The sequence below is a fragment of the Heptranchias perlo genome, chromosome 27 (assembly GCF_035084215.1).
Source record: "Heptranchias perlo isolate sHepPer1 chromosome 27, sHepPer1.hap1, whole genome shotgun sequence".
NCBI lineage: Eukaryota > Metazoa > Chordata > Chondrichthyes > Hexanchiformes > Hexanchidae > Heptranchias > Heptranchias perlo.
The window spans coordinates 40,406,656-40,425,442 of NC_090351.1; the positions used below are offsets into that span (position 1 = coordinate 40,406,656).

At 46.6% G+C, this 18,787-nt stretch overlaps 1 protein-coding gene across 2 annotated transcripts in view; it reads right to left on the reverse strand.

Annotated features, from left to right (window-relative positions):
* Window positions 1-18,787, reverse strand: part of srgap2 (SLIT-ROBO Rho GTPase activating protein 2) — a 195,077-nt gene that overhangs the window by 40,091 nt on the left and 136,199 nt on the right. For both annotated transcript variants that reach the window (XM_068007742.1, XM_068007743.1), the window contains exons 5-11: window positions 13,702-13,917; window positions 11,222-11,350; window positions 9,962-10,183; window positions 8,692-8,793; window positions 7,171-7,368; window positions 5,256-5,340; window positions 452-479 (exon numbers count right to left, since the gene is read on the reverse strand). In XM_068007742.1, the coding sequence (XP_067863843.1) occupies window positions 452-479; window positions 5,256-5,340; window positions 7,171-7,368; window positions 8,692-8,793; window positions 9,962-10,183; window positions 11,222-11,350; window positions 13,702-13,917 (980 nt within the window). The remainder of the gene's footprint in view (window positions 1-451; window positions 480-5,255; window positions 5,341-7,170; window positions 7,369-8,691; window positions 8,794-9,961; window positions 10,184-11,221; window positions 11,351-13,701; window positions 13,918-18,787) is intronic.

Genomic DNA, 18,787 nt, shown 5'->3' on the forward strand with positions numbered 1-18,787 from the left:
AGTGGGAATGAACCGGGCCCTGCACCTGATTCCAAGATTTCCGCCATTCAATGGTATCCTGGTTGCGCCTGTGCAAAGGTGTTAAGGTGCCCAGGGAGGACTGCAGGCACTTGCTACAAGGGTGGGGGAAGGAGAAGTGGAGACAGCCAGTCACCCTGTGTCATTCTTGTGTTTTTAGTTGAAAGGGGCATAACCCCCAGCACAAGGATCAGATCCACTGGACTCGCCCAAACACCAGCCTGGAGATATGGGGTTGGTGAGGGTTCAGCTGGTCCACAGTAACAAGGCTGTCAATCTTTGCCAATTTTAAGCCTTCTGGTTTTCAATGGTTGACTGTATCGGGCTCTCATTGGACAGTACTGGTACCGGTCACTGTGCCCACGCCATAGGCAGAGATCAAAACTACAAAAGGCAGAAACTCAGAATTTGTAAAATCAACAATCGAACCCACCTGGCAATGGAATAGTCCGTCCTCTGGCCTAAAATGGATGGAGAGAAAAAACAGAGAAATATTAGAAAACTGAAACAAACCAGAAAATGCTGGAAATAAATGACAGGCCCGTCTGCATCAAGGAGTGAGGAATGGCCTGTTCATGTTGTGTGTTGGGCCCCAAATAAATTAAGGCTCTGAGAATAGGCAGAAGGTCACTAGTGCAGGACACTTAATGAGTTTGACTGAGCTTACTGGAGATGTTAACCCGCGTAAAATGACAGAATTTCAGGCCTTGGAGTTTTGTTGAACGCGTGTTTGGGAGGAGGGAGATCCAGTTTGGAGACCAACGAATGTAAAACAGAAAAAGGCAGGAAAATGGGACAGTCCAAGACTGGAAAAGACTCTGCAGTCCATCAGCCCTGCCCCTGAATCCCTCAACTTTTGACCCAATTCTCTTTTAAATGTTCCCACGGGCTCCCTGGACAGTCTATTCCACACACTCACCACCCTCTGTGTAAAGTGGAAATCTAAACTGAGCACTTCTCCCATTCTAAGCTTGAACCTTTGCCCCTCGTTCTAGAGTCTGTCGCACCCTCGAACTTATCTTCGGGGCTCATCAAGGATCTTGAATGTGTGAATAATATCTTCCCCAGAGAAAGCTGGTGTCGGGGCGGTGGTGGGGGGTGAACAAGCTCCCAGCTTGGCCTTGCTGACAGCTTCATGTGTTCAGTGCCGTTCCCTCGACATTCCCTGACCCTGTTTCGCAGAGTGTGATCGTCATTAACTGCAGAGGAACCAACAGTTCGAGGAAGGAAGGCCTGCCGAGGGGCCAAGGTTGTCTTTCCTATCCCCCACCCCCCACCCCAGGGGTGCATCCCATGCCAACTGCGCAACAGAAGAATTCCCTTTCTGCAGCCCCGACTTTCCACTTCCTGTGCAGGAAATGCAGGAAATGGTTTATTTACAATCCCAGACCCTTGGACTGCCAGCTTCTGAAAAAGTATTAACTGAAATGAAAAAGTACACTGCTTATTCTCAGAAATTCATCCTCGCAACTTCATTTCAATAATTTTCTTTTCAAATCTCGGTCCGGTCACCCCTCCTCACAGATCAACACTCACGGGCTGAATGGTTTATCGGTTTATAGGAGCTGATTCTGAATCTGTGCAGGGACTTGAGATCAACAATCGCACAGGAGGAAACAGCCAGCGAGGTGACAGCTGGTAATCTCCCCGTTTCCTCACCGTCACCAGACACCGTAACCGGAGTTTTGTATTGTACCCGTTCTCGGATCGGAGTCCAGGCCATTGTGAACTTGTGACTCTGCCACTAGTACCGATTGCGCCTGGACCCCCGTCCACTCCTATTGCCAGGCCACCCACCCAGAGGGAGGGGCACCCAAAATGGCAGGTCACTGCTGGGCCGTAGATTTAACATGTTATTGAAAGGGTCACATCCTTGCATGTGTAATGTTCCACACAGACAACGGGACAATGCTTAGTACAGAGGGCATTCCTCCCAGACGCTCGTTCCTCTTTAACTCGGGACGCTCACTTCAAAGACTTCGTCAATCGGCTTTCACACCTCGCCCACGCCACCCAACCCATGAACTGTCGCCCATGCCCAGTCTGTGCATCACACTCGACGCCCCTTTAATCTGCCCGATCTAGTCTAAATATATAAAACACATTATTCAAGATATACCAGTTGACCAAAAGGATATCGAGGCACTGGAGAAGGTGCAAAAAAGATTTACAAGGATGATACCAGAACTGAGAGGTTCTAACTATCAGGAAAGGCTGAACAGGCTGGGGTTCTTTTTTCTAGAAAAGAGAAGGCTGAGGGGTGATAGAGATCTTTAAAATTATGAAGGGGTTTGATAGGGTAGACGTAAAGAAGATGTTTCTACTTGTGGGGAGACCAGAACTCACTGATCTTCAAATCTCATTGAAACATACAAAATTCTTACAGGGCTCGACAGCGTAGATGCAAGGAGGATGTTTCCCCTGGCTGGGGAGTCTAGAACCAGGGGTCACAGTCTCAGAATAAGGGGTCGGCCATTTAGGACCGAGATGAGGAGAAATTTCTTCACTCAGAGGGTGGTGAATCTTTGGAATTTTCTATCCCAGAGGGCTGTGGAGGCTCAGTCATTGAGTGCATTCAAAACAGAGATCAATAGATTTCTAGATATTAAAGGCATCAAGGGATATGGGGATGGTGCAGGAAAATGGCGTTGAGGTAGAAGATCAGCCATGATCTTGCTGAATGGCGGAGCAGGCTTGAGGGGCCGGATGGCCTACTCCTGCTCCTATTTCTTATGTTCTTAACTAAGGGCCATAAATATAAGATAGTCACTAATAAATCCAATAGGGAATTCAGGAGTAACTTCTTTACCCAGAGAGTGGTGAGAATTTGGAACTCGCTACCACATGGAGTAGCTGAGGCGAATAGCATAGATGCATTTAAGAGGAAGCTAGATAAACACATGAGGGAGAAAGGAATAGAAGGAGATGCTGATGGAGTGGGGTGGGAGGAGGCTCATGTGGAGCGTAAACACCAGCATGGACCTGTTGGGCTGAATGGCCTGTTTCTGTGCTGTACATTCTATGTAATTCTATACCTAATAAAGTGTATTTTCCATGTGCGCTAGGGTGGGGGGAGTGGGGGGAAGGAGCGAGGATCGACGGCAGAAAGCCAGTTAAGTGGTTGAATGGAGTTTACATAAAAAGAAAATCACAAACACTGGAAAGCTGAAATAAAAGCACAAAGTGCTGCAAAGGCACAGCAAGATGCGTGGGTCAGGCAGCTTGCTGCAGCCTCACCGAGCACAGAGCCCAACAATGGCAGATGGAGCTGTGCTCAGCTCAGCAGGACAGGTCTGGATCGGAAGCAACCAGGCTGGAAAAATCTGGGATAGTTCTGGAAGCCATGGACCTTCTCAGCAGATGGCAGATGTCGGCCCCCCTGACCAGACTGAGAGAGGACCTTTCACAACAATTCCTCAGGTCTCGTTCTGTGTTCCTGACCTTTCATTCCTGTTTTTATTTCCAGAGAGGGAAGGGACTGCATGCTTTCTAAAGGAGGACCCTTTATTGCTGCAGGAATGTTGGTTTTGAAGGTCAGTGTGGTGCTGTCCCAAGTGAGGGACATCCAGCAGCACTGGGCCTGATTGCCACGGGTTACCTCTGCTCTAGACCTTACTGCACAGAGCAGCAATCGAGGCTTTCTGGTCTATACTGATCAGTACCCCTTGGGGCAGTGCGTTCAACCAATAGACCAGACCACTAGGGAGCTAACTGGCACTTGTTCAAAGAGAAATGCATCTAGAGGAGCGGCACTTGTGAAACTATTTAAAGTATAAAGTTAACGTGCGAGAAGTTCCAGTTTATTCCCTCTTCAAATCAGCAGAGACAGATGTTCTGTTGCACCGGTTGCTTTGGGGGTACGGAGTATGGATACTCATTATGCACGTAGTGCTCCCAAGGAACTGAGAGGAATTGGAGTGCTGGGCACCCAATAGTGCTCAGTGTTATCACGAGTAGGCGTGGTGAGTATGTGAAATTTTCATACTGTGCCAATTTACACCATTAAACATTTGAAACAGAGAAAAACCGGGGCTATGGGGAACAGTGGGCAGTCAAATTAGTTTTGGATTAATCTAGCAAAAGAGGAGGCACAGACATGATGGGCCAAATGGCCTCCTTCTATGCTGTAAACTTATATGGTTCTGAACCATATGTCCTTATTTTTTTTCCCACCTATAACGTCTGGTACCAATACATTAAATAAACCTCAAACATTAGAGCTGCCTTCAATCTGGGATCTGTTTACTCAACGCTTGAAGGATGGTAGGTATTCTCTCTAGGAACTTTGATATATCTGAGGTTTGTTCTTTTCTGCAATGTTCCAGGATAAGGTCCTGCACTTCAAGGCTTGATCCTCAAGTTCCCGCCTGCATACAGTCTGTGAGTGAGGAGGTGTTATTCAAGTCCAAGCTAAGTGAGAAATTGTCATAGTTCTATGCCAAGTCTCTGGAAGACTGAGAAGATGGGGCCTTGATTTAGGCTCCAGCGTTCCTACCGTGAGTATAAAACATTTAAAAAAAATTAAGCATGTGGATTTTTCTGATGATTGCTTAGGGCTAAGATTTTTAGATGTCACAGGGCCTTTTTTCTGGATGATTTTAATCAGAAGATTGGGATGAAGGCAGGCCTGAGATAGAAAATCCTGATTTCAGCAAGGCTGGGCCTAAACGCAGCAGTAAGCAGCTTTTCTGTAAAATCTCACTCCTGGCCCTTTCAGATAAATACTTAGGTAATTTTAAATATTTTACTAAAATTTATGGCGAAGGAGATTCTGTCCATCTCTTGCATGGCAGGGGGAGAGGGGGTATTTTCAAATACATCTTTCATCTGAAATTACCAGCTTTTAAATTTGTACAAGTCTATTATTAAGATCTATTATTCCCACTGTGAACCTCAAAGAGGCTTAAAATCCTGAATATATAAATTTTCAATAGTAGCCCCTATTCTGTTTGCAGTGGACTATTCCACTGATTATCTAACATCAATTGGAACAGTTCACCCAAATAAAATGGTGCAACATAAAATCTAGCTTCAAGATACAAGGGGAAGAGGTTGACCTTTTGAACTCTGAGTTTTGATAAAAGACTCTTAAGCTGAGAGAGGTTAAGGAGATTCAATCGTTTCAGGGATTTGTTCTAAGGGCCTAGCTTTGATGGGATTTGGACTAAATAATACTGAAATTATCCCACACCTCCACTGATTGGCTAATGATGAAGAGAATTGAAAGAATTGCCTACTTTCTCCCAGAGTCTTCTGTAGAAGGTCATGTTTAGCCTGAAGTTTGGTGATCAGATTTCTGCCTTCGAAATACTCCTTCAGTTTCTGTGAAAGGAGCAGGAAACAATGGTGAGGGATCACAGAATGCCAACACTTTACAGGACATGTGTGCCCTCTGTCTTGGAAATTCTCTCCCTATCCTGTCCTGAGGCCCTCCGGAAACTTCTCTGAGTGGCCATGCGTTCCATTTTAACAAGGGACACACATTAAAACGGAAACATTGGACACACAACTCCAACCCATCAACAGGGATACACGGCCCAACCCATCAACAAGGATACATGGCCCCAACCCATCAACAAGGATACATGGCCCCAACCCATCAACAGGGATACATGGCCCCAACCCATCAACAGGGACACACGGCCCAACCCATCAACAAGGATACATGGCCCCAACCCATCAACAGGGATACATGGCCCCAACCCATCAACAGGGACACACGGCCCCAACCCATCAACAGGGATACACGGCCCCAACCCATCAACAGGGATACACGGCCCCAACTCATCGATAGAGACACACGGCCCCAACCCATGGACAGGGACACATGGCCCCAACTCATCGATAGAGACACACGGTCCCAACGCATCGATAGAGACACACGGTCCCAACGCATCGATAGAGACACACGGTCCCAACTCATCGATAGAGACACACGGCCCCAACCCATCAACAGGGATACACGGCCCCAACCCATGGACAGAGACACACGGCCCCAACCCATGGACAGAGACACACAGCCATAGCCCATGGACAGGGACACACGGAACCGACCCATAACAACATAAGAAATAGGAGCAGGAGTAGGCCATACGGCCCCTCGAGCCTGCTCCGCCATTCAATACGATCATGGCTGATCTTCAACCTTAACTCCACTTTCCCGCCTGATCCCCATATCCCATGATGCCCCTAGAGACCAAAAATCTATCTATCTCAGCTTTGAATATACTCAATGACTCAGAGTCCACAGCACTCTGGGGTAGAGAATTCCAAAGATTCACAACCCTCTGAGTGAAGAAATTCCTCCTCATCTCAGTCTTGAATGGCCAACCTATGCCCCCTAGTTCTAGACTTTCCAGCCAGGGGAAACAATCTCTCAGCATCTACCCTGTCAAGCCCTCTCAGAATCTTATATGTTTCAACGAGATCACCTCTCATTCTTCTAAACTCCAGAGAGTATAGGCCCATTCCACTCAATCTCTCCTCATAGGACAACCCTCTCATCCCAGGAATCAATCCAGTGATCCTTCGTTGCACCATCATTAAGGCAAGTATATCCTTCCTCAGGTAAGGAGACCAAAACTGTACACAGGACTCCAGGTGAGGTCTCACCTAAACCCTATACAATTGTAGTAAGACTTCCTTGCTCTTGTACTCCAACCACCTTGCAATAAAGGCCAACATGCCATTTGCCTTCCTAATTGCTTGCTGTACCTGCGTGCTAATTTTTTGTGTTTCTTGTACGAGGACACCCAAATCTCTCTGAACACCAACATTTAATAGTTTCTCACCATTTAAAAATATTCTGGTTTTCTATTCTTCCTACCAAAGTGAATAATCTCACATTTCTCCACATTATACTCCATCTGCCACCTTCTTGCCCAATCACTTAACCTGTCTATATCCCTTTGCACTCTTTGTATCCTCCTCACAGCTTACTTTCCCACCTAGCTTTGTATTGTCAGCAAACTTGGATACATTACAATTGGTCCCTTCATCTAAGTCATTAATATAGATTGTAACTAGACAGACACACAGCCCCAGCCCAAGGACAGAGACACATAGCGCTGCTAATGTGACCATCCCGGTGATGTAAATGACTCCAGAACAGAGTCTACTCCACAGATCGGGCTCAAAGACACACTGCCTTACCGTGAAGTAGAACTGCTCGGTCTCCTGCTGATTGGCTCGTCTCTTGGCGATGCTGGGCTTGCTCAGGAAGGTTTCTGAAAGGGTCGATTTGACCGATTCGGTGGAGTTTGTGTACTGGAAGCAGTCGGCCACGTCGAAGTCCTCGATGGTAACGATGTCCTGGATTGTCTGCAACGTGGCTTCCATGGTCTTCTTCACCTGTGGTTATTTACAAACAAATGGAACTCAGCCAAACAAATACATCACAAGGAAATCCACTACAGGATCCATGCCTGGAGCTTAACAGAAGCCTACAATTGGACAGAGCCCACTGTGCCATTCTGGAATTGCAATCATTCAGAAACAAAACCAAATATTCTTTGATACTGTCACTTAGTAACCGTTTATTATTTGCGTGGATGTCCTGGACAGGCTTAAAAGGCTCAAAAGGGCATTAAGTCCACAGGGTTGGAATCTATTTATCCAAGAGCTCTAGGTTTAGGCTTGGAATAAAATTTACAAAGTGCTGAAGGTCATCCTAAGGGAGCCAGTAACTACAGGGAAGGTCCCGCTGGATTAGAAACAAACCAACATGGCTATTTTCAAGAATCGTGATCAAACAAACCAGGGTAACTACAGGCCAATCAGTCTTATATCAGTATATGGCAAATAATTAGGAGCAAAATTGAGGGGTGCCTGTATGAAAATATCCCAGTGAGTGGCAGCAAGACGGCCTCGGAATGTGCAGGTCCTGTCTGAGAAAACTCCGCGCAGCTTTTGAGGAAGTGAAATCTCAAGTGTATGTTGGAAAGCCTTATGATATAGTTAACCTATTCTTCCAGAAAGCCTTTGATAAAATTCCATATGAAAGGCTGCTTCACCATTTTGAGGCAATGGGTGCCCAGGTAAAACATGGAAGTGATAATAAATTAACTGAAAGAGAGGAAACAGTGGATGCTAGTTAGGGGAATGATGTCAGGCCGGGGAGATGTACTGAGTGGGGTGTCCCAGGGATCAGTGCTGGGGAGATGGACTGAGTGGAGTGTCCCAGATATCGGTGCTGGGGAGATGGACTGATTGGGGTGTCCCAGGGATTGATGCTGGGGAGATGTTTTGAGTGCACCTCAGTAGTTAGACACTTCAGTTAGCCTCTTCAGCCTTGAAAGAAGGCAAATGAACAGGGACCATAGCGAGATATAGAAATGGTTAATCCTGAGTCACTATTTTGTTGATCCAAAACCGCATGACACAGAGACACTGGTACAAAGTGAGAACATTGGACTGGTATCAGGAAGCATTTGTTCACAGAAGGGGTCATTTTCACTGCAGTAAACTGGCAGAGTGGATCCCCTGTCCGGTTTTTGGTCCATTGATTTCAGCCCATGCAGGGTCTGGATCTGGCAACTTCCGGGTCTGTATGGTTTGGTATGTAAGCCATTGGGAGCTGCTTTCAATTTTCTGAATTGGAGCTGCTGCATGAACTGCCCCGGCCCCGTGACAGCTGCTCTGCTGTTTGACGGCAGTCGGCCCAGGTGGACTTACCTCCTCATTCTCAATCTTCAGAGTGGCCAGTCTCGACTGGAGTTGCTGGCACCGCAGAACCAATTCTCCCTGCACCGGTTGCTGGGCACACAGCTGTGAGACCTGCAGGACACAAAGGACAGCATTTCAGATCAGTGTGAAGGGGAGGGAGACGCACACAGAGCTGCAGTGCACAGCTAGGGAACAACAAGAAGCAAATTACAAATAATTCACAGCCAGAGCAGTGGAAACATGTTAGACTAAAGACTGCAACAGAGAATGTATCCATTAAATAGAGGGAACCTTATTTATTTGAGATGCTGAGCAGTGCAATGGTTTAAACACTGCCTGTGCCCCTCAGGGTGTGGGACCTAATACAACGAACAGTGATCGGATGAAGGTCTTTCGCTCCTTGGTGGCTGCGTGGCTTTAACATGCAACGTGATTGGGACACTTTAAACCAGCTCCAAGTTGACGTAGATTCATTGGCACACAAACTGCCCACGATTCGGTACGGACACTGACTTTGTAATAGCTTTTTAAAAATTCATTCTGGGGATGTGGGCATCGCTGGCAAGACCGGCATTTATTGTCCATCCCGAGTTGCCCCTTGAGAAGGTGGTGGTGAGCCGCCTTCTTGAACCGCTGCAGTCTGTGTGGTGAAGGTTCTCCCGCAGTGCTGTTAGGGAGGGAGTTCCAGGATTTTGACCCAGCGACGATGACGGAACGGCCGATATATTTCCAAGTCAGGATGATGTGTGACTTGGAGGGAAACATGCAGCTGATGGTCTTTCCATGCACCTTGCCCTTGCCTGTCACTGCATAACAGTGGGGTACAGTACTGGTGGGAACAGGTCTGTCATTGTATAACAGCGGGGTACAGTACTGGTGGGTACAGGTCTGTCACTGTATAACAGCGGGGAACAATACAGGTGGGTACAGGTCTGTCAATGTATAACACTGGGGTACAGTACTGGTGGGTACAGGTCTGTCACTGTATAACAGTGGGGAACAATACAGGTGGGTACAGGTCTGTCACTGTATAACAGTGGGGAACAATACAGGTGGGAACAGGTCTGTCAATGTATAATCCTGGGGTACAGTACTGGTGGGTACAGGTCTGTCACTGTATAACACTGGGGTACAGTACGGGTCTGTCATGGACGAATAGAACAATTTGAAAGAATGTATTAAAAGCACCAAGCAACTTGGGACCATTATAACAGATAGCCTTCTGTCTGTGCTGAACAAACATCCCATCAGGTCTCTGAGTTTAAAGAGATATACCGACCCCGTCCCCCATGTGTGGCTGGAAATCGAACTTTGGTGGCAGACAGAACACGGTGTGGTACAGCTCCATAAGACGCTGCTTGTCGTTGCCAGCGTCTAGGTTGTCGACAGCGTTTTCGATGATCTCTAGCCCCTCGTGCTTGGATTGCTCGACGTTAATCTCTGCCGATAGAAATGTCCTCATTGCCCGGTTCAGACTGGCGTGGTATCCGAGGTCGCAGCACTAAAACCAAGAGCAAAGACTGGATCATTTCCTAGATTGAGATCACAGCCCCTCCCATTTTAAAATTCCAGTGTTGGAAACAAAACCATCATCTGACTCCATGAGAATGGTCACACACTCAGACTGTCTTCACTTCTTGTCCCCCTTCCTGCTTCTCTTTTTCAATCGTCCGCTTACTGCACCGCACCCCCCCCACCGCAGCCCCTCACTGACCCTTCCTTCTTCCCCCTCGCTGTCCTCCAACTCCCTGACCGATCCCTTCTATCTCAATTTCCCCTCATGACACTCCCTATTCTTTCTCAGATCCTTAATACCCCTCTGTGCTTATGCCCAAGCCCTTAAATTCAGACAGTGGAATCCTATTGGACTGCATTCTGTTTATTTCCAGTGAGAGCCCATCTAAGCAGTCGCTATCTAATGGCGGGTTAACTTGGTGCTACTGGGTACAGGCAGAGACCAGAGCCCTGCGATTTCCCACTCTCCTGAAATCATGAATAGATAATAACCGTTTACAAAATATGAATCAATTCCACATTTGAGCCTTTAGGAACATCGGAACAGGAGGAGGCCATTCAAGCCCCTCGAGTCCATTCTGTCACTCAGTCAGATCATGACTGATCTGTATATTAACCCCATCTACCTGCTTGGTTTCGTATCGCTTAATACCCTTGCCCTAACAAAAATCTATCAATCTCAGTTTTGAAATTTTCAATTGACCCCCAGCCTCATCAGCTTTTCGGGGGAGAGAATTCCAGATTTCCTCTCCCCTTTGTGTGAAGAAGTGCTTCCTGACATCACCCCTGAAAGGCCTAGCTCTAATTTTAAGGTTTTGCTCCCTTGTTCTGGACACCCCCAGTAGAGGAAATAGTTTCTCTCTATCTATCCTATCAAATCCTTTAATCATTTTAAACACCATTAATTAGATCACCCCTTAATTTTTGAGCCTAGTCTATGTAGCCTGTCCTCATAATTTAACCCTTTGAAGAAGGTGAAGCATCAAAGAGGAGGCAGGCAGACTAGAACTGGTAACGTGCTCACATCGAGGAGGTCTGACAGATCGTGGATGTAGTACTTGAAGACGGAGCTGTTGGTGGCCTCCAACGCCAGAATGTACTCGTTTCGTGCCTTAACGGCCTTCAGCTTGTTCTCCGTGTATTTCGCTTGACGCTTGGAGGAAAACAGCAACAACAAAGAGTTACACTTCCTCTGGCACAGGTACGTGAGGGCCTAAAAACATTTGAAATCGGAAAACCCAAGTTTAAGGAGCAAAGAGGAGCTCAGGTTAGGGAATGCAGTGCTGCGATTTAAAAGGCAGACTGCAGCAGGAGGATCTCAGACTTAAACAAAATGAGTTCGACTGGAAACAACGGACGTGCCTCACTGGCCAGTCCGTGACTAACAATTCCAATTTAGAAAGTTCTCCCCGGTTCCATTGTAGATGTGTGACCATGTGTGGAACAGAGCTGCACAGACATGGAAGGTCCATGGTCTAAGCCAGCTGATGGCTGGGGTGGGACAACTGGCTTCAGTTACTGAGAGGTCAGGGGGAAATCAGCCAGGGTTCCTACTCTTGATCTCTGTCCAGTCACCCGACTGAAAGTGGGTGCATGGACATTGGCGTGGTGCCAGAGGACTGGAAGACTGCTAACGTTGTACCGTTATTTAAAAGGGTAGAAAGGGATAAACCAAGTAATTACAGGCCAGTCAGCCTAACATCGGTGGTGGGCAAATTACTGGAAACAATTCTGAGGGACAGTATTAATCAGCATTTAGAAAGGCATGGATTAATCAAGGACAGACCGCACGGATTTATTAAGGGAAGGTCGTGTCTGACTAACTTGATTGAATTTTTTTTGAGGAGGTAACAAGGAGGGTCGATGAGGGTAGCGCGTTTGATGTAGTCGACATGGATTTTAGCAAGGCTTTTGAAAAAATCCCACATGGTAGACTGGTCAGGAAAGTAAAAGCCCATGGGATCCAAGGGAAAGTGGCTAGTTGGATCCAAAATTGGCTCAGTGGCAGGAAGCAAAGGGTAATGGTCGACGGGTGTTTTTGTGACTGGAAGGCTGTTTCCGCAGGGCTCAGTACTAGGTACCTTGTTTTCTGTGGTATATATCAGTGATTTAGACTTAAATGTAGGGGGCATGATTAAGAAGTTTGCAGCTGATACAAAAATTGGCCGTTTGATTGATAGTGAGGAGGAAAGCTGTAGACTGCAGGAGCATATCAATGGACTGGTCAGGTGGGCAGAAAAGCGGCAAATGGAATTCAATCTGCAGAAGTGTGAGGTGATGCATTTGGGGAGGGCAAACAAGGCAAGGGAATACACAATAAATGGGAGGATACTGAGAGATGTCGAGGAACAGAGGGACCTTGCATGTCCACAGATCCCTGAAGGTAGCAGGACAGGTAGATAAGGTGGTTAAGAAGCATACGGGATACTTTCCTTTATTAGGCATAGAATATAAGAGCAGGTAGGTTATGCTAGAAATGTATAAAACATTGGTTAGGCCACAGCTTGAGTACCACGTACAGTTCTGGTCACCACATTACAGGAAAGATGTGATTGCACTAGAGAGAGTGCAGAGGAGATTTACGAGGATGTTGCCAGGGCTGGAGAATTTTAGCTATGAGAAAAGATTGGATAGGCTGGGGTTGTTTTCTTTGGAACAGAGGAGGCTGAGGGGAGATTTAATTGAGGTGTATAAAATTATGAGTGGCCTAGATAGAGTGGATAGGGAGGATCTATTTCCCTTAGCGGAGGAGTCAATAACCAAGGGATAACCAATAGATTTAAAGTGATTGGTAGAAGGATTAGAGGGGAGCTGAGGAAATATTTTTTCACCCAGAGGGTGGTGGGGGTCTGGAACTCACTGCCTGAAAGGGCGGTAGAGGCAGAAACCCTCATCGCCTTTAAAAGGTGCTTGGATGTGCACATGAAGTGCCGTAACCTACAAGACTATGGACCAATAGCTGAAAAGCGGGATCAGGCTGGATGGCTCTTTTTTGTCCAGCACAGACATGATGGGCCGAATGGCCTCCTTCTGTGCCGTAAATTTCTATGATTCTATGATTGGGTGAGAAGGGAATAAGGCTTGGCAGACATCCCCCAGATAGTCTGCTAACACACACTGCTTGAGGTCACACACTTGAACATGGCACTGCGGGGAAAGGAGGAGGAGGATCAGAGGACGCAGATTTAAGGTAATTGGCAAAAGAAGCAGAGGGGAGACGAGGAGAAATTTGTTTCATGCAGCAAGTTGTTATGATCTGGAATGCGCTGCCCGAAAGGGCGGTGGAAGCAGATGCAGTAAAAACTTTCAAAAGGGAATTGGATAAATACTTGAAGGGGGTAAATTTAGAGGGCTATGGGGAAAGGGCAGGGGAATGGGAATAATTGGATAGCTCTTTCAAAGAGCCGGCATAGGCACAAAGGGCCAAATGGCCTCTTTCTGTGCTGTATCATTCTATGATTCTAAGGAGGAGGAAGAGGAGAATGAGATTTGAAAAAGCCAAACCTTTTCCTTCATTTTCTCGATCTTTCGGACCGAGCTGCGTCTCTGATGCTTCTCCTCGAATCGGATGTTCGCTGCTGGATCCGGGCTGCGCCCGACTTGCCGATCCTCCTGCTTCACCGAGCGGCCGATCTGCTTTTCCTCCTGCTTCTCTGCCTCTTTCAACTTGCCCTCTGCACTAATGCTGTCGGCATTGTACATGTGGTAGGTCTTCATAACCTGCGGTACAAGGACACTCGGTAACAACCCACATTTCCTTTTAACAGTGAATTTTGACTTCAACAACTGTTAGTGTTTAGAAAAGAAGGTCTCCACAGTTATCATCAAACACCCAGATCAGGTACAGCACAGGTTAGATACAGAGTAAAGCTCCCTCTACACTGTCCCATCAAACACTCCCAGGGCAGGTACAGCATGGGTTAGATACAGAGTAAAGCTCCCTCTGCACTGTCCCATCAAACACTCCCAGGGCAGAAACATCTATCTTTGACTGAAATTGCCAGAACGTTCTAAATTGGGGAGCCATTTTGTGCTGTAGATTTGCACTAATTAGAAACTGGTTTCATTTCAGACGAGACCCATACGGCTGACAGAGAGAGCATATTCTGAACCCCCAACATTGTAGACTGGATTTGGTCCCAGTTCCCTGTGGTGAGAAGACATTTGGTTAATGGTCTCTTTTATACTTGTGTTCTCCGAATCAGTGTGGCATGAGGTACATGTGCTGCAAAATAAAATACAGGATGGGCGCACGTTTCTGATGAAGTTGAAGAAAAAAAACTGTTCTAGAATAATCTGTCATTTGTTACTGGGATTGTTCGGTGCAGTTAGTACATGTGTGATAAATAATTTAGCCCAGGAATGACTTGGGTCCTGAGTTTCTCTGCAAAAAAATTAAATGGGGGTGGTTGTCTCACAACTTATTCTTAAGGGAACATAGGAACAGGAGGAGGCCATTCACCCCCTCGAGCCTGTTCCGCCATTCAATTAGACCATGGCTGATCTGTATCTTAACTCCACCTAGCCGCCTTGGTTCCGTAACCCTTAATAGTCTTGCCTAATAAAATCTATCAATCTCAGTTTTCAAATTTTCAATTGACCCCCAGCATCCACAGTTTTTTGGGGGAAGAGAGTTCCAGATTTCCACTCCCCTTTGTGTGAAGAAGTGCTTCCTGATTTCACCACTGAACGGCCTAGCTCTAATTTTAAGATTATGCCCCCTTGTTCTGGACTCCCCCCACCAGAGGAAATAGTTTCTCTCTATCTACACTATCAAATCCTTTAATCATCTTAAACACCTCAAATGCTGTGCTAAAATGTGCTTAATACCTACAGAGTTTGTTAAAGGATCCTGTATATAAAGAAAATATGCTCATAAAGATATTTATTTGTCAGCAATTTAAAACTCTGTCATTAGAGACAGATGCCAGTCTTGTTGTTGTTTATACAAGTGTTAACGAGTGAGAAGGGGCGATTTTAACCTGTGCTTCGTCAGAGACACATTCAGCCACAAACCAGTGCCTGGGACCGAGGATGTATTTCGTGCTAATGAGCAATCCTGAATTTGCGACAGATTTCCTACATGGTGGGACCAGGCCTCGGCCCCATGGGTAAGGACCAGGCTCGGCCCTGGGCTCTCCTCCATTCTGGGGACACATACACATGCTCCCCAATACCAGTCACACTGCCAAGCTGGTTGAGGCCTGGTAGTAGGTGGCCTGCCCGAATTGCTGGACGGGATGGCACATGGAGTGTGGCCAAGAACACAAAATACTCCCCCAGTAAAAATCAAAACTTCTAAATGTATTTTCTGTTTCGTTCCGCGATGAGGACAACAAACAAGATATCAATTTGGACTCCCCTTCACGGGGTATCCTCCCCCCTCCCCCCAAATAACATCATCAAGCAAAGCAGACAGGACAGTCAGTTTGGGGAATATTTGAAGAACACAGCGATAGGACTGCTGGGCATCAAACTCCATTAAGCTTTTCTCCAAACTGTCCCGAGTGTGCTGCTTGACCTGTTTAGAGTCTCCTCGGCACTGTTTCTAGGCGTCATTGAAAACTATTTCAAATAAATGGGCTAATGACTGCATTAAAATAGGCAGAGTCAGGAATTCAACACTAACTCTGCACTAAATATATCGCAACTGAGGCAAATGAACTCCCCGATGTTAAGTGGTTTTGGGGATATTAAACTGGAGCCAGTCACGGTGAAAAGTGGTCATGGAAATTGTTTTATTTTTGAGAAATTGGATCGGGGAAAACTGAAACAAAACTCTCCCAGGAGAGAAAGCAGAACAATTTAGGAGATTGAATAACTGCGTCTCAGTGGAATCTCTCTTTAATTGGCTGAAAAAATTGTAATAGTGCAGAAAACCAGAGGAGTTTAGTTTCCATTTTCAAGAGATCACTAACTAGATAATAACATCACTATTACTCTGTAATAAATTGTCTGAAAAGGAAAGTTAAGTAATCTACAGTCATCAGTCACTAAATAACCAGTTAACCACAGGGTTTCCCCCCTTGGTCTCCTGCAGGCCACTGAGCCCTTGCTATAGTTCAGTTCCACAGACCCCAGTGCACCCTCTGGTACATCCTCCAAAAGGCCACTCTCCATGTGTGCAGTTGGACAGCACACGGCTATTTTACTGCCAAGCCCAATTCTGCCCTCATCTGAAGACCATGAACACACACTTTCCAGCAGGGGTCACTGGACAGCAATCAGGAAAGGGGGGCCTGGCCAGAGTTTTTGCTCCCTAGCCCAGGAGCACTGGGCCCTGAAGGCCATCTGGTTAGATCAGCACCGACTGGGAATCAAAGCCAAGCTGTTCCTGGTCTATATACCGCAGTGACGGACCAGCAGTGCGTTCACCCACAAACTATCTGAAGAGTTGGGTCTCCTAGTCTGAATCACCCTTTTCCAGGGCCTCATGTGAAACTTCTTACTTCCCTCAGTTGTCCTTTCCTTCTAAAATCTACAGGTTTTTAAGATCCAAGCTTGGCCTCACCTAACCACCACTTCCTGATTCACCTCATCTACTTACAAGGGTCAGCTGTGGCTCAGTGGGTAGCACTCTCGCCTCTGAGTCAGAAGGTCATGGGTTCAAGCCGCACTCCAGAGAGATTTGAGCACATAATCCATGCTGACGCTCCTGTGCAGCACTGAGGAAGTGCTGCACTGTCGGAGGTGCCGCCTTTCAGGTGCAATTTTAAAACAAGGCCTTGTCAGCCTGATTCAGTTGCAGTTTCCTACACTGTAACAGAGACTGCACTCCGTTGGCTGTAAAGTGCTTTGGGATGTCCTGAGGCTGTGAAAGGTGCTATAGAAATACAAGTCTTTTTTTTTCTTTTCTTCACTATTCAAAGAGCAGAGAATTCTCTCGTTTTCTTGGCCAATATTCCTCCCTTAACCAACACTACTAAAAACAGAGTAACTGGTCATTTATCTTATTTACTGTTTATGGGACCTTGCTGGGTGAAAATTGGCTGCCAAGTTTGCCTACACAACAGTGACTGCACTTCAAAAGTAATCACTTGGTTGTGAAGTGCTTTGGGGCGTGCTGAAGACGTGAATGGGATTGTATAAATGCAAGCTTCTTCCTTTCTTCTTTAATCTTTTCAATCTTGGCAGTGTTCTGTACTATGGGCAAGTAACCGAGTGATTTGAGTGGAGCAACAGCAACTGCCATGAGGAGCAGTCCCTGCAACTCAACAAATAAACACCAACTTAGGGCTCTGAAATGACTGGTGCATCGATGTGTTTAAACACGCAATACCAGAATCATCAGTCCCTTCCAGCGCCAGTGATACGCTCCCCTCCGCTCACTGTGTCCGTATCCCTCTGGCCACCAGTTGGGAAAATCTACTTAGCCAGGCTGAAGGAATTCATGGGACGGGGACGGGGGGACGGGGGGGGGGAGCGGGGGGGTGGTCACACGACCCCAGCGTGTGAATTATACATTGATTGGAGTGACAGCTTCCAGCTTAGAAGTTTCAAGTGTAACCAATACTCCAGGATATATGGTACTCTCTCACTCTGCGGGGAATTGTGGGATACACATATTCAATTCCACTTGACAGGCAGACCTCAACAACTTACTGGTAACCATAGTGACTCATCAGGCCTCTGACTCATGGCGTGAATTCTATATTCTCAGTGGGGAATCCTTAACCTGTGCCTCCCCTCCCCCCAATAATCCTTCAGGACTTTCAGTGTGTCAATGTACTGATATTAGTCACTAGAGAGCTGGCACAAACTGATCAATGGCTTCAAAAAAGCTGCTTTCTCGGAAAAATCCCTGAATACAGGCCTTATGACACATCAAAACAACAAGTTAGACTGAGAGTACAGTGGGACTTGGGCTTGACACAGAACTCCACCACTCGCCAAGCTCAAGGTCACAGGGTCAGGGGGACTGTCCTCCTGGAATAGGCCTTCAGCGGTTTGGGGGCGCATCTGCAGTGCCCTCCGGCCCTCTCCCATGGCCGATGGCCCCGGAAATGATGGCAGAAAGTGGGCGGTCTCGGATTGCCGGAAGAACAATCTGGCTATCTCCACGGCAAAGGAGGCTGCTTTACGAAGTGAAAAGAATTTGCCCGACCGCCTGATCTTTGGGAGTCCCAGTGGCCTTGCAGGGGCAGGCTGAGGCTCTGCCCTCACAAAGCCATGTAAAAACTCTGCTTCAAGTCTGGAACCCGGAGTATCCGCATCGCGGCTGAGTTTCCGGCTGTTCTGGGAGACCACTGGAATAACAGCGATCTCAGGGCCACTTATTTGGTGCATTTTCTTCTCCGGTATTCTGGGGCCTATGGTAATTCTGCCTTGCAAACCAAAAATAAGGGTTACAAATATTTTACATATGATGAAAATAAAAATAGTTGCAGAAACTTCAATCCAACTTTCCAGGGTATGTTCCTGATGTAGGGAAGCTAACCCCAAATAATCCATGTTAATTTATGAACTGAAATCGTTTACAACACACACCTACAATAACAACAACAACTTGCATTTATATAGCACCTTTAACGTAGTAAAACATCCCAAGGCGCTTCACAGGAGCGATTATCAGACAAACAATGACACTGAG